Source organism: Passer montanus, unplaced genomic scaffold (genome assembly GCF_014805655.1).
Source record: "Passer montanus isolate IOZ18808 unplaced genomic scaffold, ASM1480565v1 scaffold47, whole genome shotgun sequence".
Classification (NCBI taxonomy): domain Eukaryota; kingdom Metazoa; phylum Chordata; class Aves; order Passeriformes; family Passeridae; genus Passer; species Passer montanus.
The window spans coordinates 5,590,155-5,607,428 of NW_024369596.1; the positions used below are offsets into that span (position 1 = coordinate 5,590,155).

Below are 17,274 nucleotides of genomic sequence, written 5' to 3' on the forward strand. Positions count from 1 at the left end.
TTTCCCCTTACATTTTTTTCCTCTGGAGTAGCATGATGGCTGTGTAAGGAGAGGGATGTAGTCCCGTTCCTGCATCCTGGATTCACTGGGATCCCTCTGGGATCTCATCCTGCTTTACCCATTCCATCACTTAAAATCAGTATCCCCTGCCCCCTGGTTCCCTTGCACGAGTGGTTTTGGTTTTGCAGTGAGGAAAGGAAATTATTTGATGCTTTCATGATGCTCGTTGCAACTTCTGGTTCTCTTTTTTTTTTTGGTTACTTTCATAAGTTCCTGTCACTTTACTTTCACACTTCTCTGTCTTCCAGCTGTAATCCTCGTGTTTATTGAGCTTTTTCTAGGAAAACGCTGTGTCTTCTTGGGAGGGAAGAGGAAAAAAACCCAATACTTGCTAATCTCTTGCTTTTCCAGCTGCTGACCCCTTGCATGTGACTGGGGTTGGGCTGGAAAGTTTCCTTGGAGGAAGGAGAATGGTTTTTCCGTTCCCTGACAGCTGAAGGAGCCGCTCTCCATCCTGCTTTTCCTTCGGGCTGGCGGATGCTCGCAGCGGTTTCGGGCTGGCGCAGGCTGCGGCCGCTCTCCAGGATGTGTTTTGCCGCCGGCCGGAGTCCCCGGAGCCGCGGCCGCTGCTCCCGGCCCGGGCCGGGCACGGCCCCGCCGGGGAGGTGCGTGCGAGCGGGGCCGGGCCGGGCCGGGCTGGGGCCGGGCTGCGGGATGGGGCCGGAGCAGCGAGCCGGGGATGGGGCAGGAGCACAGCGGGGCTGCGGTCTGCCCGTCCCGCGGGGATCTGCCCCACGGGGATCTGCCCCGTGTGGATCTGCCCGTCCCGCGGGGATCTGCCCGTCCCACGGGGATCTGCCCGTCCCGCGTGGATCTGCCCATCCCGCGCGGAGTCCCCGGAGCCGCGGCCGCTGCTCCCGGCCCGGGCCGGGCACGGCCCCGCCGGGGAGGTGCGTGCGAGCGGGGCCGGGCCGGGCCGGGCCGGGGCCGGGCTGCGGGATGGGGCCGGAACAGCGAGCCGGGGATGGGGCAGGAGCACAGCGGGGCTGCGGTCTGCCCGTCCCACGGGGATCTGCCTGTCCCACGGGGATCTGCCCGTCCCACGGGGATCTGCCCCGTGTGGATCTGCCCGTCCCGCGGGGATCTGCCCTGCGTGGATTGCTCTGCTGGGATGCCCAGCGAAGGTGGGTTTGGCCAACTGCTGCTCCCTGTCCCTTGACACAGGGGAGACTGGAAGGGGCTGGGGACTCCCCCCACTGGGTCAGCTCCTTGTGGAGGACTGCTCGGTCCAAGCTAGGCTGGCGATCTCCATCGGCTTTTCCGTGCCATCCTGAGGATGCTGGGATGCTCCTGGACCATCATGGGATGCAGTCTGTGCTGGCAGGGGATGCTCGGATGTGGGATGCAGTGCTCCCAAGGGATGGATGGTGCAGTGCTGAAGGAAGACTGCTGACACCACGCCAGAAGTTAGATCCACAAATCCATGGAAGGATTTCTGAGCCATTTTGGAGTTTTGGTTTTTTTTATTGCAAGTCAGAACAACCCTAAATCACCAAACCACGTCCGGATATAACCGTGCAGGAAGCTGGTTCCCTCACCCCTGTTTTTTGTAGGGTTAAAAACACATATCTGTGCTGAAGTTTGGTTCTTCTCTCTAATCCTGGGTCTGTGAAGGAGGCTTTAACCTGAGCTCACGCCGTTGGAATTCCGTGCTGCGCCAGGGAGAGGCTCCTTGCCTTCAATCGCTTCCAGATGCCATTCCCGGCCCGGCTCTTCCCCTTGCAAAATGTCTCCCCCAGCCCGCCGAAGTTTTCCCGGCCGGATCCGACATCCCGATATCCGGCCAGGCTGTGTAAGCCGAGCCTTAATTTTTTAACCAGAGCCCGATGCCAGTGGGAGGTTGGAACTCGCCCGCGGTGTTGCACAAGCCGGAGCCCCGGGAGGATCCTCCGGCCGGGTTTGAGCTGCTTGCGACATCGGGTGGTTCTTAAATTTCTTTTAAAATGGAGGTAAATGAGCTGGGATGGAGTTTGGGGTTTGGGATCCCTTGCTGCACCCTCTGCCGTCATTGCCAATGGGGCAGAGCTTCGCTCAGCCCCAAAGTGGCAGGAAACTGAGGCAGGAGAGTGCTGAGCAAGAGCTGAGGAGTCTGAAATGCTGCTCTGGGGCTTTGCTGATGCTGAGTGCACCCAGCCAGCCCAGCACCCCCACCGTGGGAGTAAAACACCCCTGGGTGGGCAGTGAACCCCCAGCACAGCAGCCCTGTGGCTCTTGGGCTCATCTGACCCCCCTGGCTTGTGTTCTGCGGGTGAGATTTTGTGGCATGAGGATGGATCAGACCTGTCTGTGTTGGGAATGGAGGAAAGCACTGAAGCATTGAGGGGAAAAATGAGGTGGAAAGTGAGAAGTGAGGGAGAAAAATGCAGAGGGGGGGATGCAAGTGAATTTAGGGGATGCAGGACTGAACAGGACTAGGGTGTGGGAAGTGGGGTGGTGTCAGAAATGAAGGGCAGTGAGGAGCTTTAGGGGTTAAATGTGGTGCTGCCTTTGAACAAGGCATCAGGAGCAATGCCAAGGGCTGGGAATTCCTCGGGCCCATCCCTGTGCGATCACCAATGCTACTTCCAAACCAAAAAATAGACGGGGGAAAAAAAAAAAAGAACCACAAAGAACTTTCTGTTCGGGCATATTCGGGCTCAACAGGTTTTGCTCCCGGGCGGGGTCTGGCATTTGGGGTGGGGGAACTGAGGGCGGCCAAGAGCCCGGCTGTCAGAGCAGGCTCTTTATGCAACAAAAAGATGTGATTTTTCCTCAGAAATCTTACCCCGGGCTCCTTTTCCACTGCCTTTTTTCTTGTGGGGTGACGGCAGCCCTCAAGGGCTTGGGTGGTGCAGGCAGCGTGGGAAGGGTGGGCAGCTCCTGATGAAGGGCTGGGGGAGCTGGGGGGATTTTCAGTTAAAATATGGATCAACACAAGGTTTTGGAGCCCTGACACCTCAGCACCTGCCCCAGGACCAGGTCCCACTGCCAAAGCCCTGTGTCCCCCACACATTTTGCTTCTTCTGCATCCTGGTGGTCCATTGGCATTTGCCCTGGAGCTGGGGCTTCCCCGGCCCTTTGCTGCCTAATTAACAACGTTGCTGCATAATCCCCCCTGCATTTACAAGTTAAATCGACAGATTATCTGTATTATGCAAACGCAGCTTTAAATCTTAATTATTTATTTGCATGGGGTGTCTGGAAATCAGCAGCACTAAGCCTGGGGATGCTGTTCTCTTGGAAGTGCAGACTGGTGCTAGGAAATGAACCTGAAGTAGGCTTTTTTTGGTGTGGTGGGTGATGCTCAACACCCCAGCTTGGGAATATGTCTATTTTTTCCTTTAATTTTTTTTGGGGTGGGGGGTGGTTATTGTGGGAGGTTCATCCTTAAATAGCAGTGGTTTATTTTTAGGTCGGTCGCTGCTTTGGATAATCCGGCTTGGCTGGGCAGCTTTGCTTTTTTTCCCATTCTCAGGGATTTGATAGAAATAGGTTTATTAAATTATTTTATTTTTAATAAAATAGTTTAATAAATGTAATAAATTATTAATATATCTAAAGCACCACAGGGTTGAAGGGTGGGGGTTCTGCTGGTGGTTGCCCTTTTGTGCTGTCCTGGACAGGGAGCATCCACTGGGATGACCATTAGTGAAACCTCTTCCCAAAGTGTAATTCCCACACTGGAATTACAACTCAGGCTCGGCCAGAGGATGGTTGGGAAGCAGCTGGATTATCTCCCATTAAATACTTGCTGAATGAATAAGCTGCTGGTCCCGGGGCCACAGCGACTGGGGTGACGTGAGGGATGTGCCGGGCTTGGAAACACCTTGCTGCTGCCAGCTGGAGACGTTTTCTCTGGAGGAGGATGAGCTCACCTGGGTTTTATTCCCCTCCCAGCCTGGCTTTTGCTCTCTCCCCCCTCGGGAGGTAATTTTAACCGAGGGAGGCTGGCGCCGGCGATGGAGCACCGAGGGACGGACGGACGGACGGCTGCCTCCCCGCAGGTCTGGTGGGAGACTCCTCTCCATCTCCCCCTCCCCTATTTTAACAGCCCTGGGGAGATTCGGTCCTCTGTGGGGAGGATGGTGGCAGGAGGAATTTGGAGGCTCATCCCTGCCCTGTGTGTGTCCCCTCCTGCCTGTGGAATATCCATTCCTGAGGATGCCGAGCCCCTCCAAGGGCCGGTTCTGGCTGGCTTTAGCCTTTAGCACAGGAAGGGATGTGCCCACTGGGTTTTTGTTTTGTTTTGCTCAAAGCCATGAGCATCCCGGAGGGAGGTGCTGGGGAGTGGGCAGAAGCTGCATCTCCTGCCTTTTTCCCCCTCAGATTTGGAAATTATTTTTTAAAGGATTAAACTGATAGGCAGGAGAGGAAACTGAGGCCAGCAACATGGCTGGAGAAGGAAAGGAGCAAAATCCAGCTTGTTCAGGGCTTCTTGAGGGGTCTGGGATTTGCAACATTCGTTTCCTGCTGGGATCAGCTGGCGGATGGGTTGAGCTGCCCGTGGCTCCTGACCTGGTGGACGCTGGAACCGTGATGGGACTTTGCTGGATCTTGGGCTGGGGATGACCATGACCATGGGCTCATGGTGGAGAAACCACTTGGGCGGCTGGAAAACAACCCCGGGAAGAGCGGCAGCAATCCAACTCCCAGCTCTTCCAGTCGAGCTGGAAAGACCAGCTTAGGGCAAGACCTGGGATCCACCAGGATCCTGCCTGGCTGATGTGCTTTAAGGTATCGCAGTCTCCTGCTCACCCAGGGCTGCAGGATCCTCCTGGAACCCCCAGGCAGCTCTGAACCTCCTCATCCTCATTTCCACGGGCAGGGGCTGATGCTGTGCCATGAAGTGCTTTAGCAGGAGCTCCCCAGGGAAAGTTTAACCTTGTTAGTGGATCCTATAATTCACAGCTCCAAATGAAAAGGCTCTGTGTCAGATGCAGCAGTGTTGGATGCTCTGGTGGATTCAGGGCTTCTGGAAAGACCCTCGTGCCAAAGGTGAATTTTGTGGCCTCAAGTGCATTTGGTTTGGCTGCTGGTTGCCCTGAGCCCTTGGGATTAATTGTCCCTCCAAGGCAAACAGAGATGGAAGGAGGAAGAGAAGGTTCTTTGGGTGGAGAGGGAAGGTGTGACACTGGGATGGAGCCATCCCTGTCATCCTGGGGCATGTGCAGAAAGCACGAGAAGAATCCATGAGAAACCTTCTCAGGCTCCCGGGTGGTTTCCATCCCCACCCCTCAGACAAGGATGTAGCCCTCTTTGTTGAATTAATGGGATATCAGGAGAGAACCATGCTGTGGGGAAGGCTTGCACCTCTCTCATCTCTGCTTTTTCTAGCTGGAGGAGATGGAGAGAGGTGAGGAAACCTCTGGCCCTTCAGAGCTGTCCCTTGGAAGCACCTTCCCTGCCAGGGCTTAAGGAGCAGCTGACAGAGACAGGCTTGTGTTCCTCACCTGCATCTCTGTTTCTGGCGCCGAAATGAGCTGACATTCCTTCTCACGTGTTTTTTTGGGGGAGAGCCGTGGCTCCCACCACACTCCTTCCATGCCAGGGGCACAGGGAGAGTGGCGAAGCTGCTGCCCTGGGCTAACTGGGATAGCAGTGGGCTCAATCCACCGCCTGCCTCATTTTCCCCTGCCTGGGAGCATGACCCGGGATGCCGAGCAGAGCCTTTCTCTGACAGGCAGCACGGCAGCAGGGCTTCTGTGCGTGGCGTGGTTTCTCGGCAGGGCTTTTCCTCCCCCAAATCATAAGGATATTACAGTGCTGGGCTAGGATGTGCAGTTTGGAGAGTTTTGGGGGAAAAGACGCCAGAGGTGCGGGAGTGAGGAGCGCTCTCTACGCAGGAGGGCAGGAAAGCTGCATTCCCCTTTCCCTGGGAGAGGGCACCGCTCCATCTCGTGGGGTCTTCCTAAAAGTCCGAGTGAGTCACGGCAGGCGATTTGGGTGTGAAAGGCCGAGGGATGTTGGGGAGAGCTGCGGCGGGGTCTGCGCTGCGATCGGCCACACCTCCTCCTTAAGGAGCGGCGGGAGCCCGGTGCCGGCCGAGAGGGAAGGCTTCTCGGAGCTGGGAGGCTTCTCGGAGCTGGGAGGCTTTCCGGAGGTGGGAGGCTTTCCGCAGAGCTCACACCTCCCTGCAGCCCGTGCCCGCTGCCCTGGGGCCGGCGCCGCCCGGCGCTCCGGGCTGCCCTGCCCGGGGATGCGCAGCCATCCGTGCATCCTCCGGAGGCGCCTGGCTGCCCTGGCTGCAGCCCTGAGGATGTTCTCCCTTCTCCTCTCCTAGGGGAAGAGAGGACGGCCGCGTAGATCCCGCCGAGCTGCCGCCTGCCCCGCCTGGACCGAGAGGACGGGCCGTAAGTAGCCGTGACTTGCTGCCAGCGAATCTCCGCCCTGCTGGGACTGGCTTCAGCCTCTCCCCCCGCTGGGGATGCAGGAAAAGGGCTCCTTGGGATGGGAATTCTCCTCCCTGCGTGGGTTAACGGAGCACTGAGGTGATGCTGGGGGTGCAAAGTGATGGACCGGGTTATTTGCTGGGAGCCTCTCCCTGTAAGTGAGAGACAAGAGCAGAGAAAAACCCAGGGGATTTGGGACTGGCCAAATCAGGCTGTAGCGTTGCTCTGGGGGTTCCACTCCTCTGAATCAGTTTCAAAACAGGAAACAGAGAAACCACAGGGCCAAGACTGCACGTAAGCCTTGCAAGGGGGAGGCAACGGCAGGCAGCTTCTGAGCCCCAAAAGGGGACCCCAGAGTCAAAAGCCATTGGGAGCAGGAACTCCCTGCAGGATAACTCAGCCCTGGAGCTTGATATCCCTTAATTTCCCACCCCTTTTCCCAGAAGAGTTGGGGCATTGCTTGGCTTTGGGTTGGGGATGGGTTGGACCATCTCTGTGGTTTAGTTTTTACCTTTCAGAACTAAGGGAGTGGTGCTCCTGGTGGGTGTTCTGCCTGCAGAGCGGGGAGAGGCTGCCTGCACCCTGCTGCACCCCACCTGCACCCTGCTGCACCCCCAGCTCCCTGCCTCCCCCTTTCTGCTGCTTTTTGGGGGGATGTAGCCCAAAACACGGGCTCAAAGCTGGGTTGCCAAAGCAGCTTTTGCTGTTGCTGCTGCATCCCTGGGTGATCCCTGAGGATGGAGATACCGGAGAGTAAACACGGCACCGAGGTGAGCGTGGCAGCAAAGGGGGGCTGGACAGGGCAGGTAGAGGAAGAGTGTGCCTGGATCGATGTCAGGGGATCAGGGATGAAATCCAACAGGATTATCACTGCCCTCATCTCCTTAGCAGGGGCTTGTCAGCCCATGGTGGCCCTGCTCTCTTCAGCAGCTCAGCCATAACCTCCAGAGTGTAGCAAGCTGCATACAGCAAGAAAAGGTCTTTGTTTTAGTGTTTTAAATAGCAAAGGAGTGATTAAACCTATATAATAAAAATAATAATATGTAATCTCTAACACTGTAGCTTAACTGTAGCCCTGTAACTCTGTGATGGCCCGGGGTTACCCCAGAGCAGTGAGATAAACAGGTATACCCACATAGCTGGTGGTCTGGGGCTGTAGGAAGGGATTTTTGTCCCATCTCTTTGTTTTTTCTGCTGCATGGATTGAAAAAGACATGGAGGGATAGGAGAGGTTGGACCCAGGGCTGGTCTGAATTGCTCTGGAGCACATTAAAGCCAACAGTGCCACGGGAAGGCAGAAGCAGCTTGGATTTATCCTGAGGACCTGCCACTGTAGAAATACTTATTGTACCTCAGCATATTTGCTGTTGCCACCTTCAGAATTGCAGCCTGGTCATGGGTAAATGTTTTGTTAAGACTCACATGCCAACGAGGGCTTGTTTCCCCTATCGTAAATCTTTGGCTGGGTTATTGGGTGCTTGGGATACCATGGTAAAGGAAACAGCGCTGCCTCTCCGAGTAAGAGGCAATTAAGATTCCTTTAAAGATTCCTTTAAAGTGACTCGCAGGGCTCTTAAAATAGGATAGATGTGGGTATCAGTGCACAGGCTGGGCTGGCTCCACACCCTCTGTGGGGTTGTGCCCAGTGTCCAGCGGAGCTGATTTTTGCAGTGCTGTGCTCTCATGACCCTCTTCATCCCCCAGCCCATGGCACTGCAGCTCCAGCTCTTGACGTTGCTCTGCTCTGCGGTGTTTGGCATCCCTTGCCCCCTCCCAGCATCCCCTTGGCACCCCCTCTTTCCCTGCCATGCAACATCTCTTGGAGGGGGCTCAGACCAGATCCCTGCTGCCTTTTGGGCCTGCAGTGGTGGTTGTTGCGATCCCACAAGGATTTTCTCCCCAGCATGGAAAAAAACCTCCCTGAGCACCGGGAGCTTGCAGCGACCGGGGCGAGGAAGATCTGGGGTGCCAGGCTGGGGATTTGGGTGTCTTTGATGCTGTGCCAAGCCCAGGCAGTGGATCCTGTCCCTGCGGGATGGCCCCCGGCCGCCTCCCAGGTCGCGCTCAGGCTGCGGCAGGCGTGGGTTGTGCCGGGGCAGGGCGCGGCGTGGGGGCGATCCCGGCCCTGCCGCGTCTGGAACACCCGCGGGACGGGGCTTGGAACACCCCGGGGCTCCAAACTGCTTCTGTGGGGACATTGCTGTCCTCCAGGGAGCACAGGATCTGCCCTGCTGGTTCCCGAAAGCTCTGTGTGCCTGGAAAGCTCGGGAGAGATGGTGTGGCTGGGACTGAAGGGGTCTGTGCTGGCCTGGCTGGCTGTCTGTCTGTCTGTCTCCCTTTGGTTCCCACTGCTGAGGGTGCATCCCTTCCTCGGGTGCTACCCAACTCTCCTCCAGTTAAAAATAAAGGCATGTTTTTTTGGGATAAACTGTCAGAGATGCTTATTTTGCAGTGAGCATCCTTCTTAGCCAGGGAAGCTGGACCAGGCAGTGGGTGGCTCCGTGTCCCGTGGCCGTGTGGGATGGGACGGTGGGAGCACAGGAGAGGTGTCCTTGCCTCGTGTCATGCTTTTCCCAATCCACAGGTTACCATGGGAACATAAAAGTACTAAGTCTGCTGGTCCATGATGCTTTGCCAGGATGGCCTGGGATCACCATCCATCCATACTGGGATGGTGTGGGGGAATTTATAACCACTCCCCACCTCCGTCCTTGTTCCTTGCCTTTAAATTTCTTTTTCCCCTTTTTTTGGCTGGGAGCAGCTTGGCAGGTGCTGGCTTCCACTTTGTGGATTGACATGCCTTAAATCTGGAAATGCTGGAGCCATTGAGGCCATGGGGGGAGATGGGAATGGGTGGATGGAGATACAGGGATGAACCTCTCTGAGTTTCCCCCCTGGCAGGAGGGTCAGTCATTATGGGTGTTCTGGCATCTCCCAGGGGACAGGGTGAAACAGGGAGGCAAAATGCTGCTCCAGAGGCAGACAGGGAAACTCCACGAGGCTTGGACATGAGCTGCCTCTGCAGCATCCTGGGATGGGGCTTTCCCAGAACACAGGGTGGGGAAGGGAGTGGGAGATGGGGAATGGGCCATGGGGCTTTTGGATCCTTGGTGCAGCGATAATTGCAGCCTGCGGTGCTGTGGGGGCGCATCCTGCAACATCAAAGAAGGGCTTTTCCAGTCACTTCTTCCAGGTGTGGGGAGCTGGATCCAGCTGGGACTTTCCCCCCAGCTTCAGGGCTTGGTGGGGCAGGCAATGCCCTGGAACAGCCCTGGGGAAGTGAGGCTTGATGGGTTGATCCCAGCGAGTGCTGAGCCTCTCCCTGCCGGTCAGGGATGCTGCAGTGCAGGATCCAGGGAGGGTGTTGTGGTGAGGGGTCTGTGTTGGGGGATCTGAGGATGCTGTGATGGGACAGGGATGTTGTGGGGGCACTGAGGACGCTGTGGTGGGACAGGGATTCTCAGGGAGGCTCGAAGAATGCTGTGGGGGCTCGGAGGATCCTGTGATGGGATGATGATGTCAGTGGGAAGGAACTCTGAGGACATTGTGGGGGGCCAGGGATGCTGCAGAAACAGGGATATTGCAGGACTGGGGATGCTGTGGGAGGGATCTGAGGATGCTGTGAGACCAAGTTGCCATGGGGTGCTCTGAGGATACTGTGATGGGACAGGGATACTCAGGGGGCACTGGGGATGCTGTGATGGGACAGGGATACTCAGGGAACTCTGAGAATGCTGTGATAGGACAGGGATGTTGCAGGGGGCTCTGAAGGTGCTATGATGGGACAGGGATTCTGCAGGCTCTGAGCATGCTGCAAGACTGGGGATGCTGTGGGGACCAGCAGGACCCTTCAGCATCGCTCCCTCCAGCAACCCTCCAAGGAGGACACAGGACCTGGCTCAGGGTGTTCAGCTGCTTTCAGCAGCTGCTCTGCTTTGGGCTGTGGATCTGGCAGGGCTGTGGGGAGCTTGAGCTCATTCCAGAGGCACCATGGGTGCGGGGGCAGCGGGTGTGCTCTGTTTTGCTCCGCATTCCCTGATCGCTTCACTAAACAACGTTCCTTCTCCTCAGGGATTATAAGCCGTGTTTGCCTTAGATAAATTTTGCATCAGGCCCAGCTTGTGCATACAAGCCTGGGAAAAGATCATAAACCTGTCAAAAAAAATTATTTAAAAAAAGCTGGTATGTAAAGGCAAACATTGTGGGGAGAGCAGATTTTCCCAGTGCTTTCACTGGTGGAAGGGTGGAAGGGGTGAAGTGTGCTTGGTTGGGTGTTTTGGCACCCAAAGATGAAGCTGGGGGTGAATTTGGTAATAAAATCAGGTTCTGATGCCCAGCAATTTCCCAGCCCTGGGGAAACAGGGGTACTCAGGCCCCCCAGGAGCAAACCCAGCCTCCAGCTGAGGCAGTGGATTTCCCCTTGGGGCTTTTGTGGCCAGTTTCACTAAGAACAGAACTCCCCAGGAAGCACAAGTTGCTTTTTATCTTCTCCTAATTTTACTTTTCCCAAGCAATTGTAATATGTAAAGGGGTGAGACCCCCCTGTGCCTTCTCCCTGTGTTGCTCCCACCTGTGAAGACCCAGCTGTAGGTTTCATCTTCCCAGGCAGGAGGGGCTTGTTGAGCTGGAAATACGGATGCAGGGTGAGAGCCAGTTGGGATGGGGGGTTGTTTCCCCTTTCTGGAGCCCCCAGAAAGGGGGGGCACAATTATCCATGTTTTACAAAGGAAAAGTGGTTCAGAGGGAGGTGCTTTACCAGGGAACCACTTCACCTGCCCCATCCCTCTGCTGTCAAATGGACACAATTTTCTTTTTCTAGTGTCCTGTCCTGTTGCTTTTAGTGTGGTTTAATTGTCCTTAATTGCCTTTTAATTGCCCTTCCTGCCCTTTTTAATTAATTGCTCTCCTGCCCTTTTAACTTCAGAAGCCGTGACAGGGAAGGGAAGAGCCTGGCTCTTGTGGGACCATCTTTGGTCCCATTTCTCCTCGTTCTTGATACACTTTTGCCCCCAGACCCGGTGTTCCTGGCTGGCTGAGGCCGTGGCCCTGCCGGGTGTGTGGCAGGTGTCAGGTTTGTGAGTGGCACTTCCTTGGGCAGGGAGGGGGTGCGATGGGTGCCCTCCCTTGGCAGGTGAGCAATCCCTGGAGGCTCTGATGGGCAGGCTCTGACTGAGGGACTGTTTGCATCGCCCAGCCCCGCGTGCACCTTGCCCCTTGGCTGGCATTCAGCACCGAGACGTGGCTGGTCAGAGCCGGGAGGAGCTCAGCTACCGGGGGCAAAGCCAGCCCAGCTCTGAGCCTGGCTTAGAGCGGGATTCACCCTGGGAGCAAAGCCTCCCCTGTAGCCCAAAGCTTCTCCCTGCTGGTAAGTTCATTTTCCATCCTTGCCGTGTCCTGGTGGGATGGGATGAGCCGATCCTGGGATGGCTCCAACCGCGGCTCTTTGCTCCTTATTCCAGGAGCGAGGGGTTTCAGAGGAGCACTAAAGTGTCCCTGCTTCCCTGGGCAGTGTTTGAGTGGGGACTAAGCTCTGACACTTCCTTTCCCCAGGCCGGGATGGGTGGATCCAAGGCACTGGAGGTTCCCCAAGTACGTGATGCTCTTTGGTTTGGTCCTGCTCGGCTGCTCCTGTCCTTTCTGACTGGCTCTGTGGTGGCACGTTGGACTTTGTTGGTGCCAGGTGGATCCTTAAGCTGGGTTTAAAGTCTCTGCCATGGGATTTTGTGGTTGAAACCCCACTGGGGGCTTGTTTTTCCTCTCTAATTATTTTTTTTTTTCCTTTGGCCTCTAACCTGTAGGGCTGAAGCTCCTTGGGAAGTGCTGCTTGCTTGGCTTTGATAAGCTCTCTAAACCAACCTTTTGGCAGCAAAGAAATGTGAATTTAAAGAAATAAATCCTTTGGGAAACCCTTGCATCTGCTTGTCTGCAGCTGCAGATGGGCAAGCAGGGGGTGGTGCCTCTTGGATGGGGTTTTAGGGTCAGCTCTGATGGGTTTTCCCTGTTTTCCTGCTGCAGGTGACCAGCCACGATGAGAGCTCCGGCCCCTGCCTGATCCCTTGCCTGCTGATAAAAATGATCAACAAGTCTCGTGAGTCCCCCGGGGATCCCAGCTGCCTCTGTCCAAGCAGGGATGGGGAGCCTGGGGAATTTGCACTTGGAGTTCTGGGGGTTGGATGCTGCTTTGCTGTGGTTGCAGTTCAGTGATGGAGTGTCGCAGTGGGGAGGGTGGGTTTGGGGACCTTGATCTCTGGGCTTGGGCACCTGGAACCCCTTGGACTTTGTTGCACAGATATGGGGTGGAGGCACACGGAAAAAGTAATGTTTGCCTAGGCTTTGATGAAAAGCAGGCAGGAGGAAACAGAAACGTCACAGTGGTTTTTACGCCTGGGACAAAAGCACCTGACTCATCCTAGAGCCGCTCCTCTCCGGGCCGTGGTGCCAGCCCAGCCTGCTCCCTGAGGAGAAGGCTCTGCCATCCTGGGTCCAGCTAGGGATGCTGTGGGACCCCACAGGCAATCATCTAAACCCCGTGGCTGACATTGGTTTGTCTCTCCCCCTCCCCTCTGGGCTTGCAGGAGGGAAGATACTCGGGGTGCTGGCGCTGTTTCTGGTGATGGTTTGGTACTCGATCTACCGGGAAGACAGGTACACACAGCTGTGAGTGCTTCTTACTCAAGTTCAAAGGACCTCCTGCCCTTTCCCTCACTCCCGGGAGGCAGCTGCTTCCTGCCCATCCCTCACAGGGATGCCAGAGCATGGCAGATTCCCTGGATCCGAGGGGACTGGGGAGCTGGCAGCATCCTCGGCTGCTGCTGGAGAATGGGGGACACAAGCGAGGCTCCCCCTTGGTGTGTGGTGGTGGTTGGGCTCTGTGGGGTTTTTTTTGCAAATGCTGGTGCTTTTCTGAGCCCGAGAGGATGGGAAAGCCCTGCTCTCTTCCCTGAGAGATGGGAAAAGTGGAGTGTGAGGTTCATGAGCAGAGCAAGAGAGACCTCTTCTGATGCGAGGCTGCAAGCCCAGCAGAGAAATGCCCATGCAGTGCCGGCCTTAAATCCGGCTGGAAATCTCTCTCTCACAGTGTGAATCCCACAGTGGGGATGCCTGGGGATGCCGGAGCCCCTTTCGCCAGGAGGGGGCTGCAGAGGAACAGGCATAATTTGGTTTAATTAACCTCTTCCTTTACAGCTTTTATTTCCCCGTGCAAGAAAACAACAAGACAACGTGTCCCCTTGGGGAGGTGGAAAAGAAAGCGGCGCAGCTCATCGGGAAGTGAGTTTTGGGGCTGGGAGCAGGCACTGGGGGGATGCAGAGGCAGGACTTCCCTCCCTGTGCTATCCCTGGTCCCAGTCTCACTGACCCTTTGCTCCTTGGCAGCTACACGAGGGACCACCCGCTGTTCTTGCAGCTGAAGGACTATTTTTGGGTGAAGACGCCGTCGCTCTACGAGCTGCCCTACGGCACCAAGGGAAGTGGTAAGTGTGACAGTGCTCTGTGGGATCTGTCTGTCCATCCTGCTGCTGCTCCTGGGGTTTCAACTTCCCTTTTCCTAAAGACATCTGCAGGTTGATTTTGTTGGGGGTTTTTCCCAAGCTATTTTCTTTGGTTTTTAGACTCTGCAGTGCCTATTTCCTCAGCCTGGGTGCACGTGGTGCCTCTAAAAGAGTTTAGGGTGGGCCAGGTTTTACTAAGCCCCAGAGATTATCTGCTTGAAATTGGGATTAACAGTAGGAGCAAATTTGGCAGGGATGGGGCAGCACTCAGAGTGTTGTACCAGGCAGGAGCTGCCTTCCTCACCTTCCTCACCCTCCTCACTTGCCCTTGCTTTGCAGAAGACGTCCTGCTGCGCCTGCTGTCCATCACCCACTACTCCCTGCCCGAGAGCATCCAGAGGTAACACTGGGGTGGGTTTAGGGGCTTTTCTCTCTTTTTCTTCATCATTGCTCTCTTGGGGGTGGTTGTAATTTATCTGTTGTGGGCCCGGGATTTGGCAAAATGAACCTCTGCAGCCCAGGGGTGGTGGATGGAGCATGGGAAGGTTCGGAGACTGGACAACCCCAGGTTTAACCTCCCCGGGGGTTCAAATCGCCCCAGTTTTGGAGCAGGTCTGGTTGAGACAGGGTTTTCTCCCGCAGCCTCAAGTGCCGGAGGTGTGCCGTGGTGGGCAACGGCCACCGGCTCCGCAACAGCTCCATGGGGGACACCATCAACACCTACGACGTGGTGATCAGGTACAGCCCCGGCCCAGCGCTCCCTCCCCAGCGCCCCCGCGGCTGGGGCTGACCCCTGTGATGTCCCAAAGGCTGAACAACGCCCCGGTGCATGGCTATGAGCAGGACGTGGGCTCCAAGACCACCATGCGCCTCTTCTACCCCGAGTCAGCCCACTTCGACCCCCGGGCCGAGAACAACCCCGACACGCTGCTGGTGCTCGTGCCCTTCAAGCCCATGGACTTCCAGTGGATGGAGGCCATCCTTAACGACAAGAAGAGGGTGAGTGTGGTGGGGAACCAAGCCCAACCTCTCCCTGGCTGCTCCAGAACCCAGCTGTCATGCCACCCCACCCTTGGGGACATCTGGGCTCTTGCAGGTTCGGAAAGGGTTTTGGAAACAGCCCCCATTGATCTGGGATGCCAACCCGGAGCAAGTGCGCGTCCTCAATCCGTACTACATGGAAGTAACTGCTGCTAAACTGCTCAACCTCCCCATGAAGCAACCACGGAAGATCAAACAGGTAAAGGGTGGGGATGGCCAGTCACCCTGCACACCCTGAGGGGGGCAGCCTCTCCCTGTGCAGCTCCCTGAAGGCTGTGGCTCTCTGTTCCCCAGAAGCCCACCACAGGGCTGCTGGCCATCACCTTGGCACTGCACTTCTGTGACCTGGTGCACATCGCGGGCTTTGGCTACCCCGATTCGGCCAACAAGAAGCAAACCATCCACTACTACGAACAGATCACGCTCAAGTCCATGGCTGTAAGTGTTTGCCCCACAGTTTTGTCCCTGTTCCCTCCACTTTTCCCCCAGGAGGGGGATGGCAGCCCAGGGGAGCAGTGCCAGGATGCTGAATGGTGTGGGAGGCTCTTCCCTCTCAATCCCCTCCCATGATGAAGGCTGAAGTCCACTGTTGGATGGTCATCCTCCAACTTCTCTTGGTATTGAATGTCTTTGGAGGCACAGAGAGTTGGATTCATCCCCAGTTTATGTGTGAGGAGAAGAGCTCGTGGACAGGGGGATTGGGTGGGGAGGGTTCCATCCCTGCTTTTGGAGGGCTGAAGTCCCTTCTGGTGGGGTGGGCAAAGTGGAGGGTGGGAAGGTGTGAGGGCTGGAAGGAAAATGTGTGGCCCCTGCTCACCAGACTCTGGTGTCACCCCCTGCTCCCTGTCCTGCAGGCGTCGGAGCACAACGTGTCCCACGAGGCCGTGGCCATCAAGCGGATGCTGGAGCTGGGACTCATCAGGAACCTCACCTACTTCTGAGGGCGGTGGGGCCGTGCAGGGACACCGTCCCCAGGGCGAGGAGACACCGTCCCCAGGGCGAGGAGACACCGTCCCCTTCAGCGAGGAGACACCGTCCTGTGCAGCGAGGGGACACCATCCCCTTCAGCGAGGGGACACCGTCCTGTGCAGCGAGGGGACACCGTCCCCTTCAGCGAGGGGACGCTGTGCCGGCATGGCTGGAGTGACGAGGGCAGAGCATCGTTGTCACCGCCGCCACCACGGCCTGGGACTCCTGGAGCAGGGCCGGGCTGGGGGCCGCGCTGGACCGCGGGTGCCGGGGTGGGGCAGCTCTGGGGGTGCAGGGGGCCCGGCGGGGCCGTGGCCCAGCGCCTTTTCTACTGACGCACTGAAGCTACCGAGGACTTGGAGGGGGTTTTTGGGGTAGGGGGTCCTCCCTCCCAGCGGGCCTGAGGGGGTGAGCCAGGGCAGGAGCCCTTGCCCTGGACGTTCTCTTTCCCTTAATTCCCTCATACACTGACGAGGGCCCTGCTGAGGGGCTGATTTTGGGGTCCTAGCCCCTCCCCGCCCAGGGAATGGGAGTCTTTGGAGGCTAATGTTGCCTCCTCCCTGCCCTGGACCTCCTCCCAAATATTTAATTACCTCCCCTTTTTTTTTTTTATTTCCTTTTTTACTTGGCGGCCCTGTCCTGTGCCTTAGCGCTGGCGTAGGGACTCGTCCCCACAGCCCCCCTGGGTGGGGGCACCCTGAGGTGCTTGGCTTCAGGGTCTGCCAGGGCCCTTTGGTGGTGCAGATTAATTTAATTAATTTAAATGCTTATTTATGGTGGAGCCATCACCCAGGGCCCGCATGCCACTGGTGTCAGGGACAAGGGGCCTTGGGTGGGCTGGTGTTTGCTTGGCTCCAGGGGTGGGCATTTGGGATGTCCCCCAACCATGGAGGGGTTGACTGGTGCCTTCTCCCTGCTGGTGTAGGGTCCCCTCTGCCCCCGTGGGGCTGCAGGTGTTGGGGGGACCCATGGATGGGGGTGTTGGGGCTCATTCTGGCACCCAATAAAGTCCTGGTGAGGCTGGGATGGGCTGGGTGCTCCTGGGGCATGGTGTGGGGGGTGTGAGGGAGTTCTGGGGCTGTGAGATGCAGGGAGGGTGGCCTCTCCCCATGCCCTTGTGTCCCCGCATCCCCTTACCTGTTGTGACGCCCCATCTCCTGGCTCCCACGCTGGGGTTGTGGGGTGCCCCAGCTGCCCCGTGCCTCAGTTTCCCTCAACCACCGGCCATTTCTGCCCCATGGGGCTTGCCCCAGCAGGCCGTGGCACACCCAGGCTCCCGGCCAGGTGTGTGCCGGGGCAGAGTGCCAGGGAAGCCGATGTCCCCGCGGGGTGGCCATCAGCCCAGG

General features: G+C 57.0%; 1 protein-coding gene across 2 annotated transcripts; it reads left to right on the forward strand.

Moving 5' to 3' along the window:
* The first annotated feature begins 1,878 nt into the window (after window positions 1-1,878).
* Window positions 1,879-16,954, forward strand: ST3GAL4 (ST3 beta-galactoside alpha-2,3-sialyltransferase 4). Of its 2 annotated transcripts, none has more exons than XM_039722003.1 (14): window positions 1,879-2,009; window positions 3,937-4,043; window positions 6,320-6,389; window positions 11,979-12,017; window positions 12,444-12,516; window positions 13,004-13,073; window positions 13,614-13,697; window positions 13,803-13,900; window positions 14,258-14,318; window positions 14,561-14,656; window positions 14,728-14,917; window positions 15,015-15,158; window positions 15,254-15,397; window positions 15,814-16,954. In XM_039722003.1, the coding sequence occupies exons 1-14, from the start codon at window positions 2,004-2,006 to the stop codon at window positions 15,898-15,900; spliced, it is 1,269 nt and encodes a 422-aa protein (XP_039577937.1). In that variant the 5' UTR covers window positions 1,879-2,003; the 3' UTR covers window positions 15,901-16,954. The 2 variants fall into 2 exon arrangements, with proteins under 2 accessions (XP_039577937.1, XP_039577936.1); XM_039722002.1 differs by having other exon boundaries at window positions 1,880-2,009; window positions 13,004-13,085.
* Window positions 16,955-17,274: the final 320 nt, after the last annotated feature.